At 44.9% G+C, this 21188-nt stretch overlaps 1 protein-coding gene across 3 annotated transcripts in view; it reads right to left on the reverse strand.

The window, feature by feature from the left end:
* pde3a (phosphodiesterase 3A, cGMP-inhibited) overlaps window positions 1-21188 on the reverse strand; it is a 452164-nt gene that overhangs the window by 10456 nt on the left and 420520 nt on the right. For all 3 annotated transcript variants that reach the window (XM_080207222.1, XM_080207221.1, XM_080207220.1), the window contains 4 exons: window positions 13373-13572; window positions 10045-10248; window positions 3500-3661; window positions 1313-1574 (listed from right to left, as the gene is read on the reverse strand). In XM_080207222.1, the coding sequence (XP_080063348.1) occupies window positions 1313-1574; window positions 3500-3661; window positions 10045-10248; window positions 13373-13572 (828 nt within the window). The remainder of the gene's footprint in view (window positions 1-1312; window positions 1575-3499; window positions 3662-10044; window positions 10249-13372; window positions 13573-21188) is intronic.

Here is a 21188-nt window from a genome sequence, read left to right on the forward strand (position 1 = left end):
GCAGAATGCTGACAGAGGGATTTTCACAGTAACTTCATTGCAGTGTTAATGAAAGCCTACTTGCAATTAATAAATAAACTTTAGGCACTGCAAGTATGAGGCTAAATGATGGATCAGACTGAATGTAAGTAGAGCATATCCTTTGACATTTATTTTTAGTTACAGTGCCCCATCAGGGCTTGTCAAACCTTCACGTTCAATCATTTTTAATTTATTGATTTTTTTTTGTATTAAAAGGGAATATAACTAGGGAAACCCATGCATGGGGTGTTGTTTTGGTAATGTCACCGGACAATCCAGAGATCTGGGTAGTCTTCCACTGGGGTTGAAACCCCCTCCATTAACTTAATTTACAGAGGATAGTTGGGACACTGGGTTGCATGAGAGAGTTGTGCAGCACAGTGGTTAGCACTGCTGCCTCACAGTGCCAGGGACCCAGGCTCAATTCCGGCCTTGGGTGGGTGTCTGTGTGGAGTTTGCACATTCTCCCCATGTCTGCATGGGTTTCCTCCCACAGTCCAAAGATGTACGGGTTAGATGGATTGGCTATGCTAAACTACTGTTTAGTGTCCCAAAATGTGTAGATTAAGGGGATTAGTGAGGTAGATTATGGGATTACAGGAATAGGGCGGGGAGGTGGGCCTGGGTAAACTGCTCTCGTTGAGAGTCAGTGCAGACTCGATGGGCTGAATGGCCTCCTTCTGCACTGTGGCAATACTATGAACATGTCAGTAAACTCTCGCAATCGAGGCAATTTTCAGTGTCACCAATTTGCTTGGATCCTATTTACATTCACTTGCGAAATGTTGTCTTTTGAACTCTGTGTTTGTACTGTATTCATCAACTCATGACTCATGCAAGAAATATAGTACCACTGGAGAGTTCGCTCGCTGACCTGCCCCAATTCCACAACGATCCATTCTCGGGGTTTTAGTGCTGACTTCAGAACACTGGAAAGAGATCAAAACTACCGAGCCACAGCTTGCACCTGGGTTGGCCAGCCTTCAGCCAAGGTGTGATCATTGGGAAGTTTCATGGGTCACTGAAAACCTTAGTCACCAGCTGTGTGCCTGCCTATGTGGCACCCATTGAGCAAGCTTTACTCAAGCTTGAAGGGAACAGTCAACAATCAGAGTGACAACATCGTAGATCAGACCAATGCAAAATGTGCACATATATTTAAAGTTCATCCCCACATAAAGTAAGCACTTTCCCTCTCCATTTAAGTACTTGACCTAAAATAATTACACCTGGGCATTTGGAACAACGTGAGTTTCCTCTGTTGTTGTTCTGAACAAGAAACAATACTCACTTATTGTTGTTTCCAAGGTTTCTGCGCCTTCCTCTTCTGTTGTTTCAGCCTCCTCATCCTCCTCCTCCTCCTCCTCCTCCTCCCCTTCCTCTTCATCGTCATCCTCCACCCATCTACCTGGTATTAACCCTGCCGAGTTGTAGGAGTTACACAGTGGCCCCACAATGTGTGTGATGAAGGATTCCTGAAGCTTAGCCAGCTGCGGGGCTGAGCGATCCATGAATGGACTGATGGGGAGCCCAAGGCTTGATTCCTCATCACCCTGCGTATCAAAGGAAAATCAGTTAGGGATTCTAGAATGATATTCCCCCCCCCCCTCAGTTCTTGATTTTCTTTCACTTTTCCCCTCTGGTGGAACACCATCAGTACAATTGGTGAACGTGACTACAATCTGTCTCGTTGGCAGGACGTACAACAGCCCTCTGCCAAACATCCATCAGCTAGAGGGACAAAAGGCAGAAGGTACATGAGAATATCACCGCTGGCGCATTCTCCTCCAGGTCACACACCATTCTGACCTATACATTTCTTCATTGGTTCATGATGACTTAGCCAATATCCTGGACCTCCTTACTTAGAATCATAGAATCCCTCTGGTGCAGAAGAAGGTCATTTGACTCATCCAGCCTGCACCAACAGCAATCCCACCCACGCCCTAATCCCATGTATTTACCCTGCAAACCCCCACTGACAGTAAGAGGCAATTTAGCATGGCCCATCAACCTAACCCGCACATCTTTGGAGTGTGGGAGGAAATCAGAGGAAACTCACTCAGACATAGGAGAATGTGCAAAGTCCACACACTGACAGTCATCCAAGGCCAGGTTTGAACCCAAGTCCCTGGTGCTGTGAGCCAGCAGTGCTAACCACTGTGCCAGTTCTTGTACTTGAACAGTACAATGGGAGCACCTCCAGCACACGCGCTATAGCAATCTACGGAGGCAACTCACCCACCACCTTCTCAAGGGCAACTGGAATTGGGAATTAAACCCGTGTGTGAAACAATACAGGATTGGTTTTCCTCACAGGAACCAGATACGCATATTTGACCATTTATGTGCTTGTGAAGCGAGCATGTGGTTAATATTCCAGTGTGGGGTCATGAACGTGGTCTGGACATCTTCTCGGGCCCCACCGCTGGGTAAGAGCTGGACTTTGGGCTGTGGAGTACAATAGTTGAAAGCTGTAGAAGCTAAGAATCCATTTTCAAAATATAATCTAAGGAAATAATTTTAATTCCAACAAAACTCCTTCCTGTACAAATCCCACCATCGGTTTTTGAGAACCACAAGTGAATGAGGGGGAAAATGAGACAGGAGATTGGGAATAGCCCCTTCCTACTTCATTTGGATATCAACGATATACTTGTGCTTACTCTGGACATATGGGCAGTACTGCTCACAGGAAAATCCTCTCGACTGAGTAACAGTGAGTTGCCTCTTTGCATCTTCTATCACCTTTGTGCAAAAATTGGCCTACTTCGGAATCCTTATGCATGTTCCCAATACGTAAAGTTAGAGGATATAGGAATGTTCAGAAAGCAAATGAACCTCTGGCGTTTTTTGATCTACGGTTTCCCGATCAAGAACAATTAACCAGCAGCGATGTTTACCATCCGAGGCACTGGTGAAATAATTGGGGGCCAACAAGCTTGCCCAAGGACGGGACGGTGGCTTGCACTGCTGCCTCACAGTGCCAGGGACCTGGATTTGATTCCTGGCTTGGGTCACTGTCTGTATGGAGTCTGCACATTTTCCCCATGTCTGTGTGGGTTTCCTCTGGGTGCTCCAGTTTCCTCCCACAATCTGAAAAATTAGGTGCATTGGCCATGCTAAATTCTCCCTCAGTGTACCCGAACAGGCACTGATGATGGGCGGGGGGGGGGATTTTCACAGTAATTTCATTGCAGTGTTAATGTAAGCCTGCTTGTGACACTAATAAGTAAACTTTAAATAATCACTTCAATGAATAGGAGGCAATTTAGAATCTGCGGTCCGATATATCTCTAGCAGGGAATGCCATTTCCCCACTAGGTATACCCAAGGCCACATGCCCTACAATGTGTTTCTATTACACTAATTTTCGAAGTAGAGACCCTATGCCTTCCATTCGATTGATGGCTGGCACTGAAACAAGTGGAAGAAAATACAAGCCAGTCATTCATCCATTTATTGCACACTCGCCAACCTGCTCGTAGAACTCATTGACAATGCCTTCCGTCCATTTTAAGTGCAGTTCCTTGCATTTGGCCGGTCCATTGATGTCAGCAAGCTTAATACACATTTGGCAAACGAGCAAGCGGTCATTTTCATTCGCCCAATCAATACCTGGTCCGACCTCCTCATTGACCTGAAAGTGTTTATCAAATGGAGAGTAAATAATTACAAAATTGAGTCAGGTTGACAAAGTATTTAAAATTGAGGCCTTAGCAAATTGCTAAAAATGATCGGAGTAGCTGAGAGAGCTTTTTGTATAAGAATGAGCCTCTGCTGTTAATATGATTTGTAGAATAAAGGATAAGGCATCGTGTATCACTACAGGAATGTGAAAGTCAGACTGAAAAGCACTGATGTGCCAACTTTTTATAATGCATGTACAGCATGTATTGTACATTAGAATTTACTGTTCATCATCACCACATTACTGTGTACTGTACTCCTTATTAACATTGCAATGGTGCATTAACACAGTGTTCCCTGCATTAACATTCTGTCTTGTACACAAAAAGAACAGTCTTCTATTCTCTTCAGTCTCACAGAAACGCACTATACTGGACCCAATTTTAACTCAAAGCAAGCGAATGAGTTCTGAGTGGGTTAAAACTTTGCCACTTTGGCTGGCAACAGTCAGAGAATCATAGAATCCCTACAGAAAGATGCAGAAAGAGCCCACTTGACCCAGCGAAGCCCGCACCAACAACAATCCCACCAAGGCTCCATCCCTGTAACTTCACGTATTTACCCTGCTAATCCTCTTGACACTAAGGGGCAATTTAACATGGCCAATCAACCGAACCGGCACATTTTTGAACTGTGGGACAAAACCCACGTAGACACTGGGAGAATGTGTGGGGTTACGGGTTCAGGGCCTGGGTGGGATTGTGGTCGGCGCAAACTCAGTGGCCTCCTTCTGCACTACAGGGAATCATAGAATCATGGGACCCTACAGTGCAGAAAGAGGCCATTTGGCCCATCAAATCTGCACCGACCACAATCCCACCCAGGCCCTACCCCCATATCCCTACATATTTACCCGCTAATCCCTCCAACCTATGCATCTCAGGACACTGAGGGGCAATTTTAGCATGGCCAATCAACCTAACCCGCACATCTTTGGACTGTGGGAGGAAACTGAAGCACCCGGAGGAAACCCACGCAGACACGGGGAGAATGTGCAGACTCCATACAGACAGTGACCCAAGCCGGGAATCGAACCCAGGGCCCTGGAGTTGTGAAGCAGCAGTGCTAACCACTGTGCTACCGTGTTGATGAACAATAGGCTCCATTAATTTCTATGGATGTGCAGACGCCACACAATCTGTCACCCGAGACCAAAATCGAACCTGGGTCCCTGTAAAGCAGCAGCGCTAACCACTGTGCTGTCCAATATTAAATTAAATACTGCATATATAAATCTATATTACAATTGGTTTGAATGTAAAATAACATATGATTTTCAGTGATAAATTGTACAATGGAATTCTGTCTACATTATTTTCCATTTCATTGCTACGAAAATGAAAACCTTTTTCAATGACATTTAATCCCCATTAAAGTGTGAATTCATTTCTTATCATTCATTCACTGATTCTATTCAGTCCAACAAGCTGCAGGAGTCATGGGGCTGTGGGATTCGTCAACCTGGTCTTTTAGAGAGCTAGCATGGATATAAAGGGTTGAAAGGCCTCCAATTTTTGAATTTATCTACTGAACTATTTCTTGGCTAAAAGCTTAAAATGCTTAAACCAAACTCAACTGAGGGTGATACGATGGCGCAGTGGTTAGCACTATTGCCTCACAGCGCCCAGAGACCCAGGTTATCAATGGGTTTGAGAAGAAGGTGCCAGGGGGGACTAACTCATCCATACATGGATTAAAACCTGCCAAACCTCCTCGGCTGCCTTTGACCAAGCATCCTTTGCACCACTGATGTTACTCAGACATCTGAGTGACTTATATTGTCACGTAACTGGACATAGATTGTCTCGAGGAGAATTATCTGATTGAAGGCCACTGCCAACCAGACAACTCACCGTTAAATTTTTTTAATTCCAGTCTGTGCGGAGTCTGCACATCCTCCCCGTGTCTGCGTGGGTTTTCCCCGGATGGTCTGGTTTTCCCCCACAGTCCAAAGATTGGTTAGGTTGATTGGCTGTGCTAAATTGCCTCTTGGTGTCAGGGGGATTAGTAGGACAAATGAGGGTTACGGGAATAGGGCTCGGGTAGAGTTGTTGTCGGTACAGATTCGATGGGCCAAATGGCCTTCTTCTGTACTGTAGGGATTCTATGATACATTGAGTGTTATATCTCTACATAACTGCTACAGGAGCCCCTCAGGGTAGTGTCCAAGACCCAATCATCTTCAGCCGCTTCATCAATGATCTTCCTTCCATCATAAGGTCAGAAGAGCTGATGGTTGCACAATGTTCAGTACTGCTGACAACTCCTCAGCCACAAACAGTCCGAGTCCAAATGCAGCAAAACCTGGACAATATCCAGGTTTGGGCTGACAAGTGGCAACTAACATTTGCCCCATACAAATGCCAGACAATGACCATCTCCAACAAGACAGAATGCAACCATCTCCCCTCGACATTCAACGTATCATCGCTGACTCACCCACTATCAATACTCTGTGAGTTACCATTGACCAGAAATTGAACTAGACCAGCCAAATGAATTCTGTGGCTGATCAGGGGCTGGGAATTCTACGCACAGTACCTCATCTCCTGACTCCCCAAACCCTGCTCACCATCTGCAAGGCACAAGTCAGGATTGCAATGGAATATTCTCCCCAGTAGCTGGGATTAGTGCAGCTGCAACAACACTCAAGTTCAACAAGTCAGGACAAAGCCACCATTTGATTGGTATCCAGTCCACCATGTGCACACAGTGGCAGCAATGTGTCCCATCTACAAACTGCACTGTAGCAACTTGCCAAGGCTCTTCCAGCAGCACCTCCCAAGCTTGCAAACTGGAAGGGCAAGGGTAGCAGATGCATGGGGGCACCATCACCAACTCAGTCGCCATTCTGATATGGGACTACCATGCCGTTCTTTCACTTGTCTTTGGATGAAATTCCTGAGCTCCCTTTCTAACAGCACTGAGTGCAGCTGTGTCAATTGGAGTACAATGATTCAAGAAAGTGACCTTAACTTCACTATTTTGGAGTGTCCCCATAAGCCTCGACCCCCTTATTGATCAGAAATCTGACTAACTCAATCCTAAATATATTCAGTGAGTCAGCCTCCATGACTCTCCAGGGTAGAGAGCAGGTAAAACACTTTGGTTCAGGATATCCAGCTCGCAGAAGAATTCTGTAAAATTGCACGTTCCAACATACTCAATAAAGACGACATGAGGAATGTTGAAACAGAGATGACCCAAACAAAAATCACCACTTTCTTTTGGACAAGCTGCAAAGGAGTCCCAGGAGCTCAAAAGAAACAACTTCCCAAGGACAGGTGGCACTCCAGCCCTAACAGCACGATGGATGTACCTACACCACATGGGCTGCAGTGTTTCAAGAAGGCAGCTCATCACCACCTTCTCTATTAGGGATGGGCAATAAATGCTGACTTAGCCAGTGATGCCAGCATTCCATGAATGAATGCCTCATTGAATCCTTACAGTGCTAGAGGCATTCAACCCAATAGGTTTGCACTGACTCTCTGAAACAGCACCTTACCTATCCCCACAACGCCACACATTTACCCTACCAATCCACTTAACTTACACATCTTGAGACACAAAGGGACAATTTAGCACAGCAAATCCACCCAACCGGTTCTGACCATCTTTGCTCTCTGGGAAGAAACCGAAGCACCCGGAGGAAACCCACGCAGACATGAGGAGAATGTGCAAACTCCACACAAACAGTAACCCAGGGCCAGAATCAAATCTGGGTCCCTGGTGCTGTGAGGCAGCAGTGCTAGCCACCCTGCCACTGTGCCACCATTACTTGAGATAAACAAGATGTGGAGATGCCAATGTTGGACTGGGGTGGGCACAGTAAGTAGTCTCACAACACCAGATTAAAGTCCAACAGGCTTATTTGATACCATGAGCTTTCGGAGCGCTGCGTCGGACCTGATGAAGGAGCAGTGCTCCGAAAGCTCGTTCTACCAAATAAACCTGCTGGACTTGAACCTGGTGCTGTGAGGCTATTTACAGAGACAAACAAAACTTATATCAAGTATGCTGAAAGACACTAGAGGGTGTCTGAACATTAGGAGATATCATTAAAATAGTTTGGTTTAATGTGCAATTTGTATTCAAATAATAATAAAGCAGATTCAAGCAACTATAAACTCATTAATCTTACTTACTTCTATGTTAAGTAATGCAAGCAATGATCAGGATTTAATTTAAAAGATCACCTTTATATCAATAAGTCAGTAAACTGCAGTCAACACAAGAACCACATCCTGCCTAACCAAATACTTGGCTTCCTCGAGGAAGTAACACCTCGAGTGGACTGTGAATAGTGCATTGATAAGTTGTACCTCGATTTCCAAAGGATATTTGATGGGAAGGGCTGCTGGATAAACTTAAAAGCTGTGGGATTCTCAGCAAACCTTGGAAATGGGCAATAAACAGCCCAAAGGCAGTTTGAGGTCTTACGCTGTACTGGTGAGATGTATCGAAAGGGCTGTCACAGGGCTTAGAGTTGGGACCACAACCAATTGGAATAACCCCAATTCAGGAATGAGTCAAGTTTGAAAGTGAGACCCAAAATGAAGAAATGCACTAGAATTAGAGTTGGGAACATCGCAAGTACAGAAGGTGTTCAGTAAAAGATTTCAGTGGTCAGAACAATGGCAGATAAAATTCAATGGGGACAAATGTGGAGATTTGCACGTGGGAGAGAAAACTGGCGTTATGTTATAGAATTGAAAGAGGCGAAGGAGCCTCAGATATATACAACCAATATGTCCAAACAGTTCAGAGCAGAAATCAACAAAGCCAACAGAATGTGGAACAAGAACACACAATAGTGGAAAAGAAGTTAGAGGGAGTCTTAATCAAACATTTTTTTAAACATTCGTGGGACATGGGCGTCGCTGGCTAGCCAATATTTATTGCCCATCCCTAGTTACCCTTAGGGGACGATTGAGAGTCAACCACATTGCTGCAGCTCTGGATTCTGTCCGGCAGACCAGGTAAGGATTCCTTCCCATTGCCTTTGAATTGAATGGTCTGCAAAGCAATTTAAGAGTCAACCACAATGCTATGGGTCTGGCATCACGTGTAGCCCAAGGAAGGTGGCAGATTTCCTTCCCATTAGTGAACCAGTGTTTTATGATAATCGACAATGCTTTCATGGAAATCATTAGACTTTTTAACTTCCAGTTTCTTTTATTATATTGAAATTCAATCTGTCTGCCCTGACGGGATTCAAAGCCAAGACTCCAGAGCGTTACCCTGGGTCTTTGAATTACGAGTCCAGTTACAATACCACTACGCCAGTGCCTCACACAGGCATAACTGAAACCCATCCAGTTTCAGTTGGGTTTTTCTGACAATCGACAACGGTTTCATGGTCATCAGTAGATTCTTAATTCCAGATATTTTTTATTGAATTCAAATTCCACCATTTGTCGTGGCGGGATTCGAACCTGGGTCTCCAGAACATTAGCTGGGTTTCTGGATTAGTAGTTTAGTGATAATCCCACTAGGCCATCGCTTTCCTGAGACTACACCTCGAGTACCACGTCCAGTTCTGGTCAGTGTAGAGTAAGGTTTCAGTTATGCCTGTGTGAGGCAGTGGCATAGTGGTTTTGTAACTGGACTAGTAATTCAGAGACCCAGGGTAATGCTCTGAAGTCCTGGCTTTGAATCCCATCAGGGCGGATGGATTGAATTTCAATCTAATAAAAAAAACTGGAATTAAAAAGTCTAATGATTTCCACGAAAGAATTGTCAATTATCAAGGAAATCTGCCACCTTACCTGGCCTGGCTTACATGTGACTCCAGGCCCATAGCATTGTGGCTAATTCTTAAATGGCCTTGCAGACCACTCAGTTCAAAGGCAGTGAGAGATGGGCAACAAACGCTGGCCCAGCCAGCGATGCTCACCTCTCACGAAAGAATGAAAAAACCTTCTCAGCCTTGGAAGGTAGCACCTAAAAAGGTGGTGTTGTAGAGGTATATGCAAAGGTCAGGTTACTCTAAACCAAATTTGCTGCTTTGATTACCTTGAAGCAATAGCTTCAAAATAATAAAAGAGAAAATCTGTTCGAATATCAGGGAGTTCATCTCATACAAGAGGTGTTGAACACATCAGACGGGCTCCTAGTACCCAGAGTCAAAAAAAATGAAATTATTAAGGTGTAATTAGTTGGCTAAAATCAGGGATTTTAAATTTGTTCTCGAGGAACTAAGAGAGATAATTACCCTGTGATCGGTCATTTATCACTGATGTGTCACTCAATGAAAGTACTCCTCGTTTTAGCTTGTCTGTATCATTCTATTAAAAGCCATGACTGATGAATTCAGCTTAACCAGATTACCTTGGCATTGAACTCAGCGAGAAAGTCAAAGTGTTTCTTTAGATCTGTGGCTAGTATGGCCTCGATCACGAGAAATCGGAACCGCTTGAATTCAACGTGGTCCAAGTTGATCAAAAAGTTGTAGTCCTGCTGTGACATGAAAAGGTTCCACGCTGATGCCGCATGGTGGTTCTCCAATACTGAGCGGTCATTGTACAGGACAGCCTGCAATGAAGCACAACTGCACTTAAGGTGTGGAGTAGGCATGTGGGTTGTGGGTGACGGTTAAGGCCAGCTCTGTGCCAGGACATTACCACATTGTCCAGGCTGACACTAAAAATGACACCAGACTGGAATGAACAAATAAAACATAACATGGAAAGTTAGTAGCATGTCCTTGAGCTTGTCTTATAATGTGGGCCTTTTCAACTTGCAACACAATTTCACTTCATAAGGAAGGTTTGGTCCCAGATCTCAGTGGAATTAAAAATACCAACAGGAGCAAGAATCAGCCGTATACTACGTTCTTGCTCATCTTCCACCTAAACTCCAAATTCCTGCTCGCGCCCCATAACCCTTGATTCATTGAGAAATCAAAAATCCATCTCTCTCAGATACACTCTAATCTCTGGGTTGGAGAATTCCAAAGCTTCACAACCATCCTGGCACAGGGGTTAACACTGCTGCCTCTCAACGCCAGGAACCTGGGTTTGATTCCCGGCTTGGGTCACTGTCTTTGTGGGTCCCTGGCGCTGCGAGACAGCAGTGCAACCAATGTGCCACCGTTGGCGGGACTAGCGCGAATGGCAAGAAAATCCCGCCCCATAACTTCGTACAGAGTTAGTTTCTCTGTATTTCAAACGATAGATAGACTCTGACATCATGAGTCAACGTCAGTTCTGAATCGGTTTTCAAATGATTCTTGTCAAGCTCTGAAGCCAGCTGAGTTAGCGTTCATAATTATATTCAGTCATGCCAATATTGAATCTTTGTGATTTCATTACACAAATATTCAGGGCAGTTACTCTGTCTCCGTGTGCTTTGTAAGCTTATCGAGACTTGACGTTTCATCAGAACAACACAACTCTGAAGTACATCCGTTTATTGGTTTCGCTCCAATTTTACAACCCTGACCTCTTACCAAATACTGAATGATTTTGGAAATGTCATTTATTATCACTGGTCAATGACTCATCATCTTTAAAAGCAAAATAAATCAAAATAGCTTTTACCAAGGTTTTAAAGGCCTTCTAGTCCTTTGTAGTGCAAGTCGCGATACACATTCAGTTAGTCTCTGTTCAAAATGAGGAGCATTTTGTCTTTTGTTTAAACTATCAGTGCTGTTCTGAGGTTTTTGATTTGATTTTGATTTATTATTGTCACATGTATTAATATGCTGTGAAAAGTATTGTTTCTAGTGTGCTATACAGACACTGTTCATAGTGAAGGAAAGGAGAGAGTGGAGCATACCATTCATAGAGAAGGAAAGGAGAGAGTGCAGAATGTAGTGTTACAGTCATAGCTAGGGTGTAGAGAAAGATCAACTTAATGCGAGGTAGGTCCATTCAAAAGTCTGACGGCAGCAGGGAAGAAGCTGTTCTTGAGTCAGTTGGTTTGTGACCTTAGACTTTTGTATCTTTTTCCTGGCCGAAGAAGGCAGAAGAGAAAACGTCTGGGGCGCGTGGGGTCCTTAATAAAGCTAGCTGCTTTTCCGAGGCAATGGAAAGTGTGAACAGAGTCAATGGGTAGGAGGTGGTTTGCGTGATGGATTGGGCTACATTCACAAACTTCTGTCGTTTCATGGATATCTGGACAGTAGTTGGGCAGCTTTCGCAGATCTCAGCAACAATTATCAATTAAAGTATGGTTAATTTAGTTAAAAATATTACCGCTTCTTCTCGGCATCACAGTAAAAGTTCAGACAATTGGTTCCTGGGCTATGAGGGTTGTCTGATGATGAGAAATTGGGTCTGTACTCTCTGGGGCTTAAAAGAATGAGAGATGATCTCATTTCGCAAAACTATTTCTGAAGGGGCTTGACAGGATATACACAGAGGTTGTTCCCCCTGGCTGGGAAGTGGGGAACATGGGTGAAGCTTCATCGTTTACTACTGAGATAAGGAGAAATTACTTCACTCAAATAGTTTAGTGTCACAAACACTGCAATGAAGTTACTGTGAAAATCCCCTAGTCGCCACACTCCGGTGCTTGTTCGGGTACACTGAGGGACAATTTAGCACGGCCAATGCACCTAATCAGCACATCTTTCAGACTGTGGGAGGAAACCACAGCACCCGGAGGAAACCCACGCAGACACGGAAAGAACATGCAGAGTCAACACAGACAGTGACCCAAGTTGGGAAACGAACCCGGGTCTCTGGCGCTGAGAGGCAGCAGTATTAACTGTGTAGACATGGTTACAGTGTGGTCACGGTTACAGTGTAAGAAACATGGTTGCCTATTTGCACGCAGCTGAATCAAACAAATATTTTTTAATGGTGATTCTAATCTGTTTTGTTAATATTATTTGAGCCATAAATATTGATCTGGACACTGCAAGAACCCTCCTGCTCTTCTTGAAAGTAATCCCTTGAGATCTTTTATGACCTTCTGAAAGTGGTGACAGAACATGGCTCATCCACTCTGACAGTGCAGCACTCCCTCAGCACTGCCCTGCAGTGTCAGCCTGGGTCATGTCCTCAGTCTCTGGAAGGAGGCCCGAATCCTGACCCAGAGTCCTAACGCTGAGACACTTTAGGTCGGGAATGACAAGACATGCATGTGTTAGGCACGGGGCGGGGGGATAGTCAACCTGATCATTATTTTGGCATTCGGTATAGCCAATCCTAAAACAAAGGAGACATTGGGTTTGGGCTGGGGAAGAAAGCATAACAACATAACTAAAACGTGAATTCTATTATTTCAACCTCTCACAGTGTTGGTTGTATCTCCTGAATAATTGAGAATACAAGTCCTGTTTGATTGACGACTGACGATCGGTGTGAATTCAGGGACAAGAACGAGTTGTAAGTCAAACGCTTCCAGTCAAGGCAACAAATGAGTTTGGACAAGATTCAGAGCCAAGTACCAGAGGTAAAAAACCAGTTTCTAATCCGATAAGCCACCCATTTCCCTCAAAAGGGAACGCTTGCCATTCTATTCAGTGGATTATGTGAGCTTTGGATCCTCCTGCATTCTCACTTCACAAACAGTCAACGTTTTACCGACCGCAGCAATAAAATCCCCAGGCACGTTTGATGGTAAACAGTAAATAAGCCGAAGCTCCACATGTTCCCGGGTGTGAGTCTGTTCTGGCACAACGGGAAGATCAGTTGCATTATGACTGTACCTGTGGTGCACTTGTTGCCACCAGAAAGGCATTGGTTCTCCCTGGGTGATCATAATCGTGCATGGCCGCTGCAACGTAGAGGGCCATCAACTCCAAGGCAGGAACATTGGCGATAACACAGCCATATCGATGCTCAGTCACAGTGTATGTTTTTGATGTGGCGTATCCCATGTGTCCATGCGTGATCCCGCTGTCTGAATCTAAATAAGCAATAAAAATTTATTGTTAAGATTGCAGAAGGATAACACCACACTCCAGACTTCCCTGGCCACCTCTGAGCTCTGAAATTCTCTCCTTTGTAAGCCTCTTTCTCCCTCCTATCTACCTCTACAACCCAGCCTTTCATGAGTACATTTTCACGGGATGTGGATATCTTTGGCTGGGCCAGCATTTATTGCCCATCCCTTACTGCCCTCCGTTTCAGGGGGCATTTGCGAGCCAAACACCTTGTTGCATGTGTGGAGTCACGTGTAGGCCAGACCAGGTCAGGAAGACAGATTTCCTTCTCTAAATCAGGTGGATTTTTATAACAATTGACAATGGTTTCATTGTCATCATTAGACTTTTAATTCCAGATTTTTACTGAATTCAAACATCACCATCTGCCATGGTGGGATTCGAACCTGGGTCTCCAGGCAATACCTGGGTCTCAGTATTGTTAATGCAGTGATACTTCCACTCTGCCACTGCCTCCCCTTGATTACCCATCCCAATTTCTCCTTATGCGGCCCAGTGACAAATTCCCTTAGACTAAGCTCCCGCAAAGTGCCTTGGGCTATATTTATTGTGCTAAAGCTGTGATATAAATTCAACTTCTTGCCATAGCCTTATTAGCCAAACTAAACATTTTTCCATATCTGCTGTAATTTTCTGATGCTAACAGTCTGTAAACAATCCGGGAAATTCTTTTGATGGGACGGAAAAACAATGCAGCTTATGTCCAGCAAAGATAAGTTCCGCACACCAATATAAAGATGTTTATTTATTAGTCACATGTAGGCTCACATTAACACTGCAATGAATTTACTACGAAATTCCCCTAGCCGCCACACTCCTGCACCAGTTCGGGTCAATACACCTAACCAGCACGTCTTTCAGACTGTGGGAGGAAACAGGAATACCCGGAGGAAACCCACGCAGACACAGGGAGAATGTGCAAACTCCACACACACACAGTGACCAAAGCCGGGAATTGAACCCGGGTCCCTGGAGCTGTGAGGGAGCAGCGCTAACCACTGTGCCACAATAATCTGAACATGAATGCAAACTGCACTGTAGCGTGGCTCCACTGACAAGGAGGGATTCTATGATTGTTTGATTCTGAGAGAGGAAAAGCACTCTCCCAAAGGGGTAGAGAAAGCTGCCTTGACCCTTCGCCTCTCCTCCCCAATGCTACATCTTGCTTTTGAGCCTCTCTATCCATCCACAATGGGTGATTACTGCCCCACGGTGCCATTCCTGCGAGTCGAATTCAATTCAATTCAACCTTATTGTCATTGTATAGTGCACAAGTACAATGAAAAATGAGCTCGCAGGCTCCCAAATTATAAAGAAAAAGGCAAACGCAAGTCGTCATTATAAATAGCAGGTAGTCAAAATTGCCCAATACATCATAGGCATCCAGCTACCAGCCATCTAGGACATTTATCACAAACGCTGTCTACTGAGATCTCTCACCATCACCAGAGATCCCACCCAATCCAGCCACAGACCATTTGCCACACTCCCCGCCCGCCCGCCCGCCACCCCAATCATCTGGGAGGCGCTACAGATGTATTCGAGCCCATACAACCAGGCTGAGGAACAGTTTCTTTCCCAGAGCTCTTACCTAGCTGAACCCTGTCCGTTAACAGATTTCCAGACGATAGGTATTGCGCATTATGCATCGATACCCTTAATGGCTATTGTCACTGTTTATCATGACTACTTGCATTTGCCTTTTTCTTTGTGTCTTGGGAGCCTGCAAACTCATTTTCCGTTGTACTTGTGCACTATACAACGACAATAAAGTTGAATTGAATTGAATTCGACTCACAGGAGTGGCACCATTGGGCAGTAATTACCCACTGTGGATGGATAGAGAGACTCAAAAGCAAGATGTAGCGTGGGGGAGGGTGGTCAGGGCAGTTTTCTCTACCCTTTTGGGAAAGTGCTTTTGCTCTCTCAGAATCATGCAATACTTATAGTGCACAAAGAGGCCATTTGGCCTATCAAGCATGCATTGGCAACATTCCCACCCACCCACCCAGGCCCTATCCCCTGTAACTCCACTTATTTACCCTGTTAATCCCCCTGGTACGAGGGGACAATTTAACACTGCCAATCCACCTAACCCGCACATCTTTGGAGTGTGGGATCAAACCCGGGCAGACACAGCGAGAACGTGCAAACTCCACACAGGTAATGACTCGAGGCTGGAATTGAACCTGGGACCCTGTTGACGTGAGACAGCAGTGCTAACCGTTGCGCCGCTATTCACGGGTCAGGTACAAACCCAAACACACTCAACTGGAAGTCGGGAGCTACCACCAGAACAAAGAAAAACATATTGGAGGTGATTTTTTGGCCATTCTTGCTAGCGGAATTTTCTGGTCCCACTGATGGAGATCCTGGATGGTGGAGGGTGCAAACAGTGAGAAAACCTCATGGTAGTGAGACGCAAAGATTACACCACTGGCCAATGTTGGGTTATCCCCTCCACTGCCACAAAACCGTGATGGGGGGAATGGCGGTGAGTGGTGAGTTGGAGCGGGGGCTGTGGGGGGGGGGGGGGGATATCCCGCCCAATGTTACGACCATGTACAGTTGAGGAAAGGTGACTCTCATCGTATCTGACCAGCGTGGATTTCCTTGTGAATTTAGAAGGATGAAGGTGTTTTGCTCATTGCAGAGAAACAGGTCCGGTGGACTGGCTTGAGGTTTAAAACCAAGAAAGATGGTTAGTTCAGTACATTTCTGGTCAGCTGGTTAAATTACTGCTTAACGTCAATCAAGGACAAGCCGCACCATCTTGATATTGCGGAGTTTCGAACTGGTGGGGATAAAGTTTGTTCTTGGTTATAATAGTGAAGTAGAGTGGATGTGTGGAAGGGAACTCTTCCGAGAACTTTCAGTATTAGAACCGAGAAAGAAAAGGGAGCTATAAACACCCCCCGTCACTCAAGAACTAGAAACCGTGTCTCCATGGTTGAAGATGGATAAAATATAGGATTTATCAAAGTGACAGGAGAAAGCTTTGGCAAGAGGCCAGGAGACAGAAGTAACAAGACAGCAGCTGATGCTTCCACTCAGTAACATTGTGTTAAGTGGCTTTTAGAATATAATTGAAAAATGCAGCATGAATTATTGAATCCCTACTGTGAAGGAGGAGGCCATTTCGCCCATCGAACCTGCACCGACAACAATCCCACCCAGACCCTACCCCCACAATCCCATGTATTTACCCTGCTAATCCCCCTGACAGTATGGGGCAATTTACCACGGCCAACCCTCCTAACCCGAACATCAGCTTGTGGAGTTGCCTGCCTGAGGAATTGGGGTAGATCAGTGTAAAGCCACCAGAGATTTGAATGAACTTATTCCCCGATAAAGAGATAAAGTCCCGAGAGTGCAGATGGAATCTGCACCGACTCTCCAAAAGATTGTCTTACCCAAGTCCTCTCCCCTGCCCTATCCCCATAACCCCATGCTTTTGCCATGGCCAACCTACCTAACCTACACGTTTTTGAACTGTGGGTGGAAACCGGAGCGCCTGGAGGAAACCCACGCAGACACGGGGAGAATGTGCCAAGTCCACACAGATCGTGACCCAAAGCTGGAACTGAACCTGGGTCCCTGGCGCTGTGAGGCTAACCGCTGTGCCACTTGCAATGCTTTAGACCGCGGTGTGTGACAGATGTGAGGAGAGTATTTTTATGAGCCAGAAGTATGAATGAACATTAATCCCACATCATATCTAACAGGACGTTCCAAGACATCAAGATTAACATCAGTTACTTCACTGGCACAGAGAGAAGGGGTCAGAAGAGGGGAGCAGTTGGAGCGGGAAACAGTGATTAATAATCATGAATGCCATCCTGTGGTGTCAAGTGTGTTTAGAGACTGATTTGCACATTCTGCAAAAGACGATATGAGACAACGGTCAGAAGAGGTAGACACAGAGGAAAAATTTGAGCTAAAGGTAAGGATGAAATTGAGTTAATCCGCTGAATTATCAGAACGATTAGGGATAAAGGGAGGCTAATTGATGAGTCATAGAATGGTTACAATGCAAAAGTAAGCCATTCAGCCCATCGAGTCTGCACTGATTCTCCGACAGAGCATCTTATAGAATCATAGGTGAAGAACCCTACAGGGCAGAAAGAGGCCCTTCTGCCCATCGAGTCTGCACCGAACACAATCCCACCCAGGCTCTACCCCGATATCCCTACATATTATACCCACTAATCCCTCTAACCTACGCATCCCTGGACACTAAGGGGCAATTTCTTAGCATGGCCAATCAACCTAACCCGCACATCTTTGGACTGTGGGAGGAAACCCGAGCACCCAGAGGAAACCCACACAGACACGAGGAGAATGTGCAAACTCCACACAGACAGTGACCCAAGCTGGGAATCGAAACCAGGTCCCTGGAGCTGTGAGGCAGCAGCAACGCTAACCACTGTGCTACCGTGTCGCCCTACCCCGACCGATGCCTGTAACCCCACATATTTACCCCACTAATCCCCTTAATCGACAAATCTTGGGATGCTAAGGGGCAATTTAGCATGGTCAATCCACCTAACCTGCACATCTTTGGATTATGGGGGGAAACCTGAGCTCCAGAGGAAACCCAGGCAGACATGTGTAGAACATGCAAACTCCACACAGACACTGAAAGCCAGAATTGAACCCAGGTCCCTGGTGTTATGAGACAACTGTGCCAACCACTGTGCCACCTACTCATCAAAGATCATGCAGAACAGCGTAGAACTCATGATTATTCCTTGGGGAAAACAGTGCGAGGCAAACACTGCCGGGAAAGTGAAATCATCCATTCCTATAACACGGGAAGGTAAATTAGGGCAAATAAATTTAATTTTCCTGATTATCCGAGATTCCCAAGGTTAGGAGAGTAATAGAGAAAGCTGTTCAGTGATGTAAAGAGACATTTCCAGCCATGCTGATTGAAGGCAGGATTCCACTTGGAGATGCTGAGACAAGGAGACAAACCTGAGTCAAACATCTACAAAGCAGTGATAGTCAGGCAGTAAAAGCAAATTACTGCGGATGCTGGAATCTGAAACCAAAAGAGAAAAAAACTGGAAAATCTCAGCAGGTTTGACAGCATCTGTAAGGAGAGAAAAGAGTCCTGGTGATCCTTTATCAAAGCTAAAAGGCGTAGAAAGTGGGGGATATGTGTACTGTAGGGTGAAGGAATCAAAGATGACTCTTAGCTGTTCCCCTGATTTCTGTGGCTATGACCCATTTTCATTCCCTCACCCTGCAGGAGAAACATCTCCCACACTCTGTGCCTTTTAGCTTTGACAAAGGGTCATCGGGACTCGAAACATCAGCCGTTTTCTCTCCTTACAGACGCTGCCAGACCTGCTGAGACTTTCCAGCATTTTCTCTTTTGATATCAGGCAGCTTTTGTCACGTCAGAAGGGAGGGCGGATGGAACGGATTTGCTGATAACAGTAATGGAGACTGAAACCCTGGGAGCATTCACAAAACCACCGAATGTTACAACGCGGAAACCTCGGTTGATATTTAACACGTAGCGGTGGCGACAAAGCAGGTGGCGAGAGGCAGCTACAAAACGTCAGTGCTCCTGCGCCCCTGTTTCATCCATGGCCCATTGATCTGTATGTGACTCAAGAAACCTTTACTCGGAGTCATCGACCTGGAGGTCGAGCTGCAGCCACTGTGATGCATTAGGAAGGGGGATAATTACCTAAACACTTTGTTCCAGGAGCTTAAGCTAGGTAGGACTTGAAATTTGGTCACAGGTCAGGGACAGGAGGGTGTGACTGCAAACCAGGCAGGTATGAGGGACTCAACAAGTAGGAGAGACGAGCCCCAGTTTTACTTTGTCCAACAGGTGCTTGCCACCCATCTAGAAGAAGAGAATGGCTGCGGGGTGGATGAATGCACAGACCATGGCATCATAGCAATGGATGCCTTTCTGGGGGGAGTGGGGGGTGGGGGGGGTGGCGAGCAAAGGGGAATGCGGTAATGATATGAAACGGTACAGTCAGGGGGATAGATACTGTTCTCCGCAACCAGAACTGGGAGCTCTGAAGATTGTATCTTTTGCCTGGTGTCAGGGTTGAGGACACCGCTGGAGAGGAACTTGGCCTCAGAAGATCATGAAGTAGAAACAGTTTGGGTAGATATTAGGAATAATTAGTTAAGAGTCAGAAAGCACTGGTGGCAGTAGTTGGTACCCTAATGGTATTTATACCATTGGGCAAAGTATTAAACATGAAAATATTACAGTGCGTAACAAAGGCAATGTGGGGGAACTTTAATCCTGGGACAATCAAGAGTTGTCGAGAAGATGAGTTTGTTTTTGTGACAGTTTCTTCGAGTAATACGTTGTGAAACTGTCGCAGGATAAAATTATCTTAGGGGTAGGCGATGGCCGAGCGGTGCAATCACTAGACTATTAATCCAGAAACTCAACTAATGTCCTGGGGACCCTGGTTCGAATCCTGTCATGGTAGATGGAGGAATTTGAATTCAACATAAAATATCTGGAAGAATCTACTGATGAAACCATTGTCGATTGTCAGAAAAACCCATCTGGTTCACTAGTGTTCTTGAGGGAAGGAAATCTGCCATCCTCACCTGGTCTGGCCTACATGTGACTCCAGAGCTACAGCAATGTGCTTGATTCTCAACTGCTGTCAAAGGGCAATTAAGGATGGTTAATAAATGTGGGCAGCCAGCGAGGCCAATGTCCCACAAATTAATATTTTAAAACTAGTATCGTGTCATGAATCAGGGTTAATTTGTAGTGGTACAGTAAAAGATGCACTGGGAAATAGTGATCATAACACCACTGAGCTTCAAAGTGACATACTCCGATCACCAACAAGAATTAAACTTAAACAAAGCTAAATACATGGGTGTGAGAGGAGTGGGGCCTATAATTAATTGGGTAAAAAGGCCAAAAATTATGGTGGTAAATGCACAATGGAAAATGGTTAATGAAACAATTCAAAATGTTCAACAAAAATCCATTCCATTGAAAAATAAAAATTCAGCAAGAAAGGCCCATCCGTGGCTCACTAATTAAGTTTGGGATGGTATTAAATTAAAAGGACAGGATTACAATAGTGCTAAAAACAGCAGGAAGTCTGAGGATTGGGATTGCTTCAGAAACCAGGAAAGGACCACTAGGAAAGTAATGAGGGGAGAAAAGAATATGTGAGCAGTCTCCTCAGAAAAATAAATTATAAGTGTTTCTATAATAATATATGAAGGAAGAGAGTAGCTAAAGTAAACATATGTCCCTTGTAGCTAGAGATAGGAGAAATTATCATGGGGGATGAGGAAATGGCAAAAGCACTGAACAAGTATTTTGTGTCTGTCTTCACAGTGAAAGACAGATTTCATTCCAGAAATAGATGGTAAATGAGAGATAAAAAAGGGTGTGGAAATTAAAGAGATTAAAATAAGCAGAGATAAGTATTGGAGAGACTGAAGGGACTTAAATCTGATAAATCCCTAAAACCTGATCGTCTACACCTAGAGTTCTAAAAGAGATAGCTGCAGAGAACGTGAATGCATTATCTATGATTTTCTAAAATTCATCTGATTCGGGAAT

Source organism: Carcharhinus amblyrhynchos, chromosome 19, assembly GCF_965287045.1.
Source record: "Carcharhinus amblyrhynchos chromosome 19, sCarAmb.v2.hapA, whole genome shotgun sequence".
Classification (NCBI taxonomy): Eukaryota; Metazoa; Chordata; class Chondrichthyes; order Carcharhiniformes; family Carcharhinidae; genus Carcharhinus; species Carcharhinus amblyrhynchos.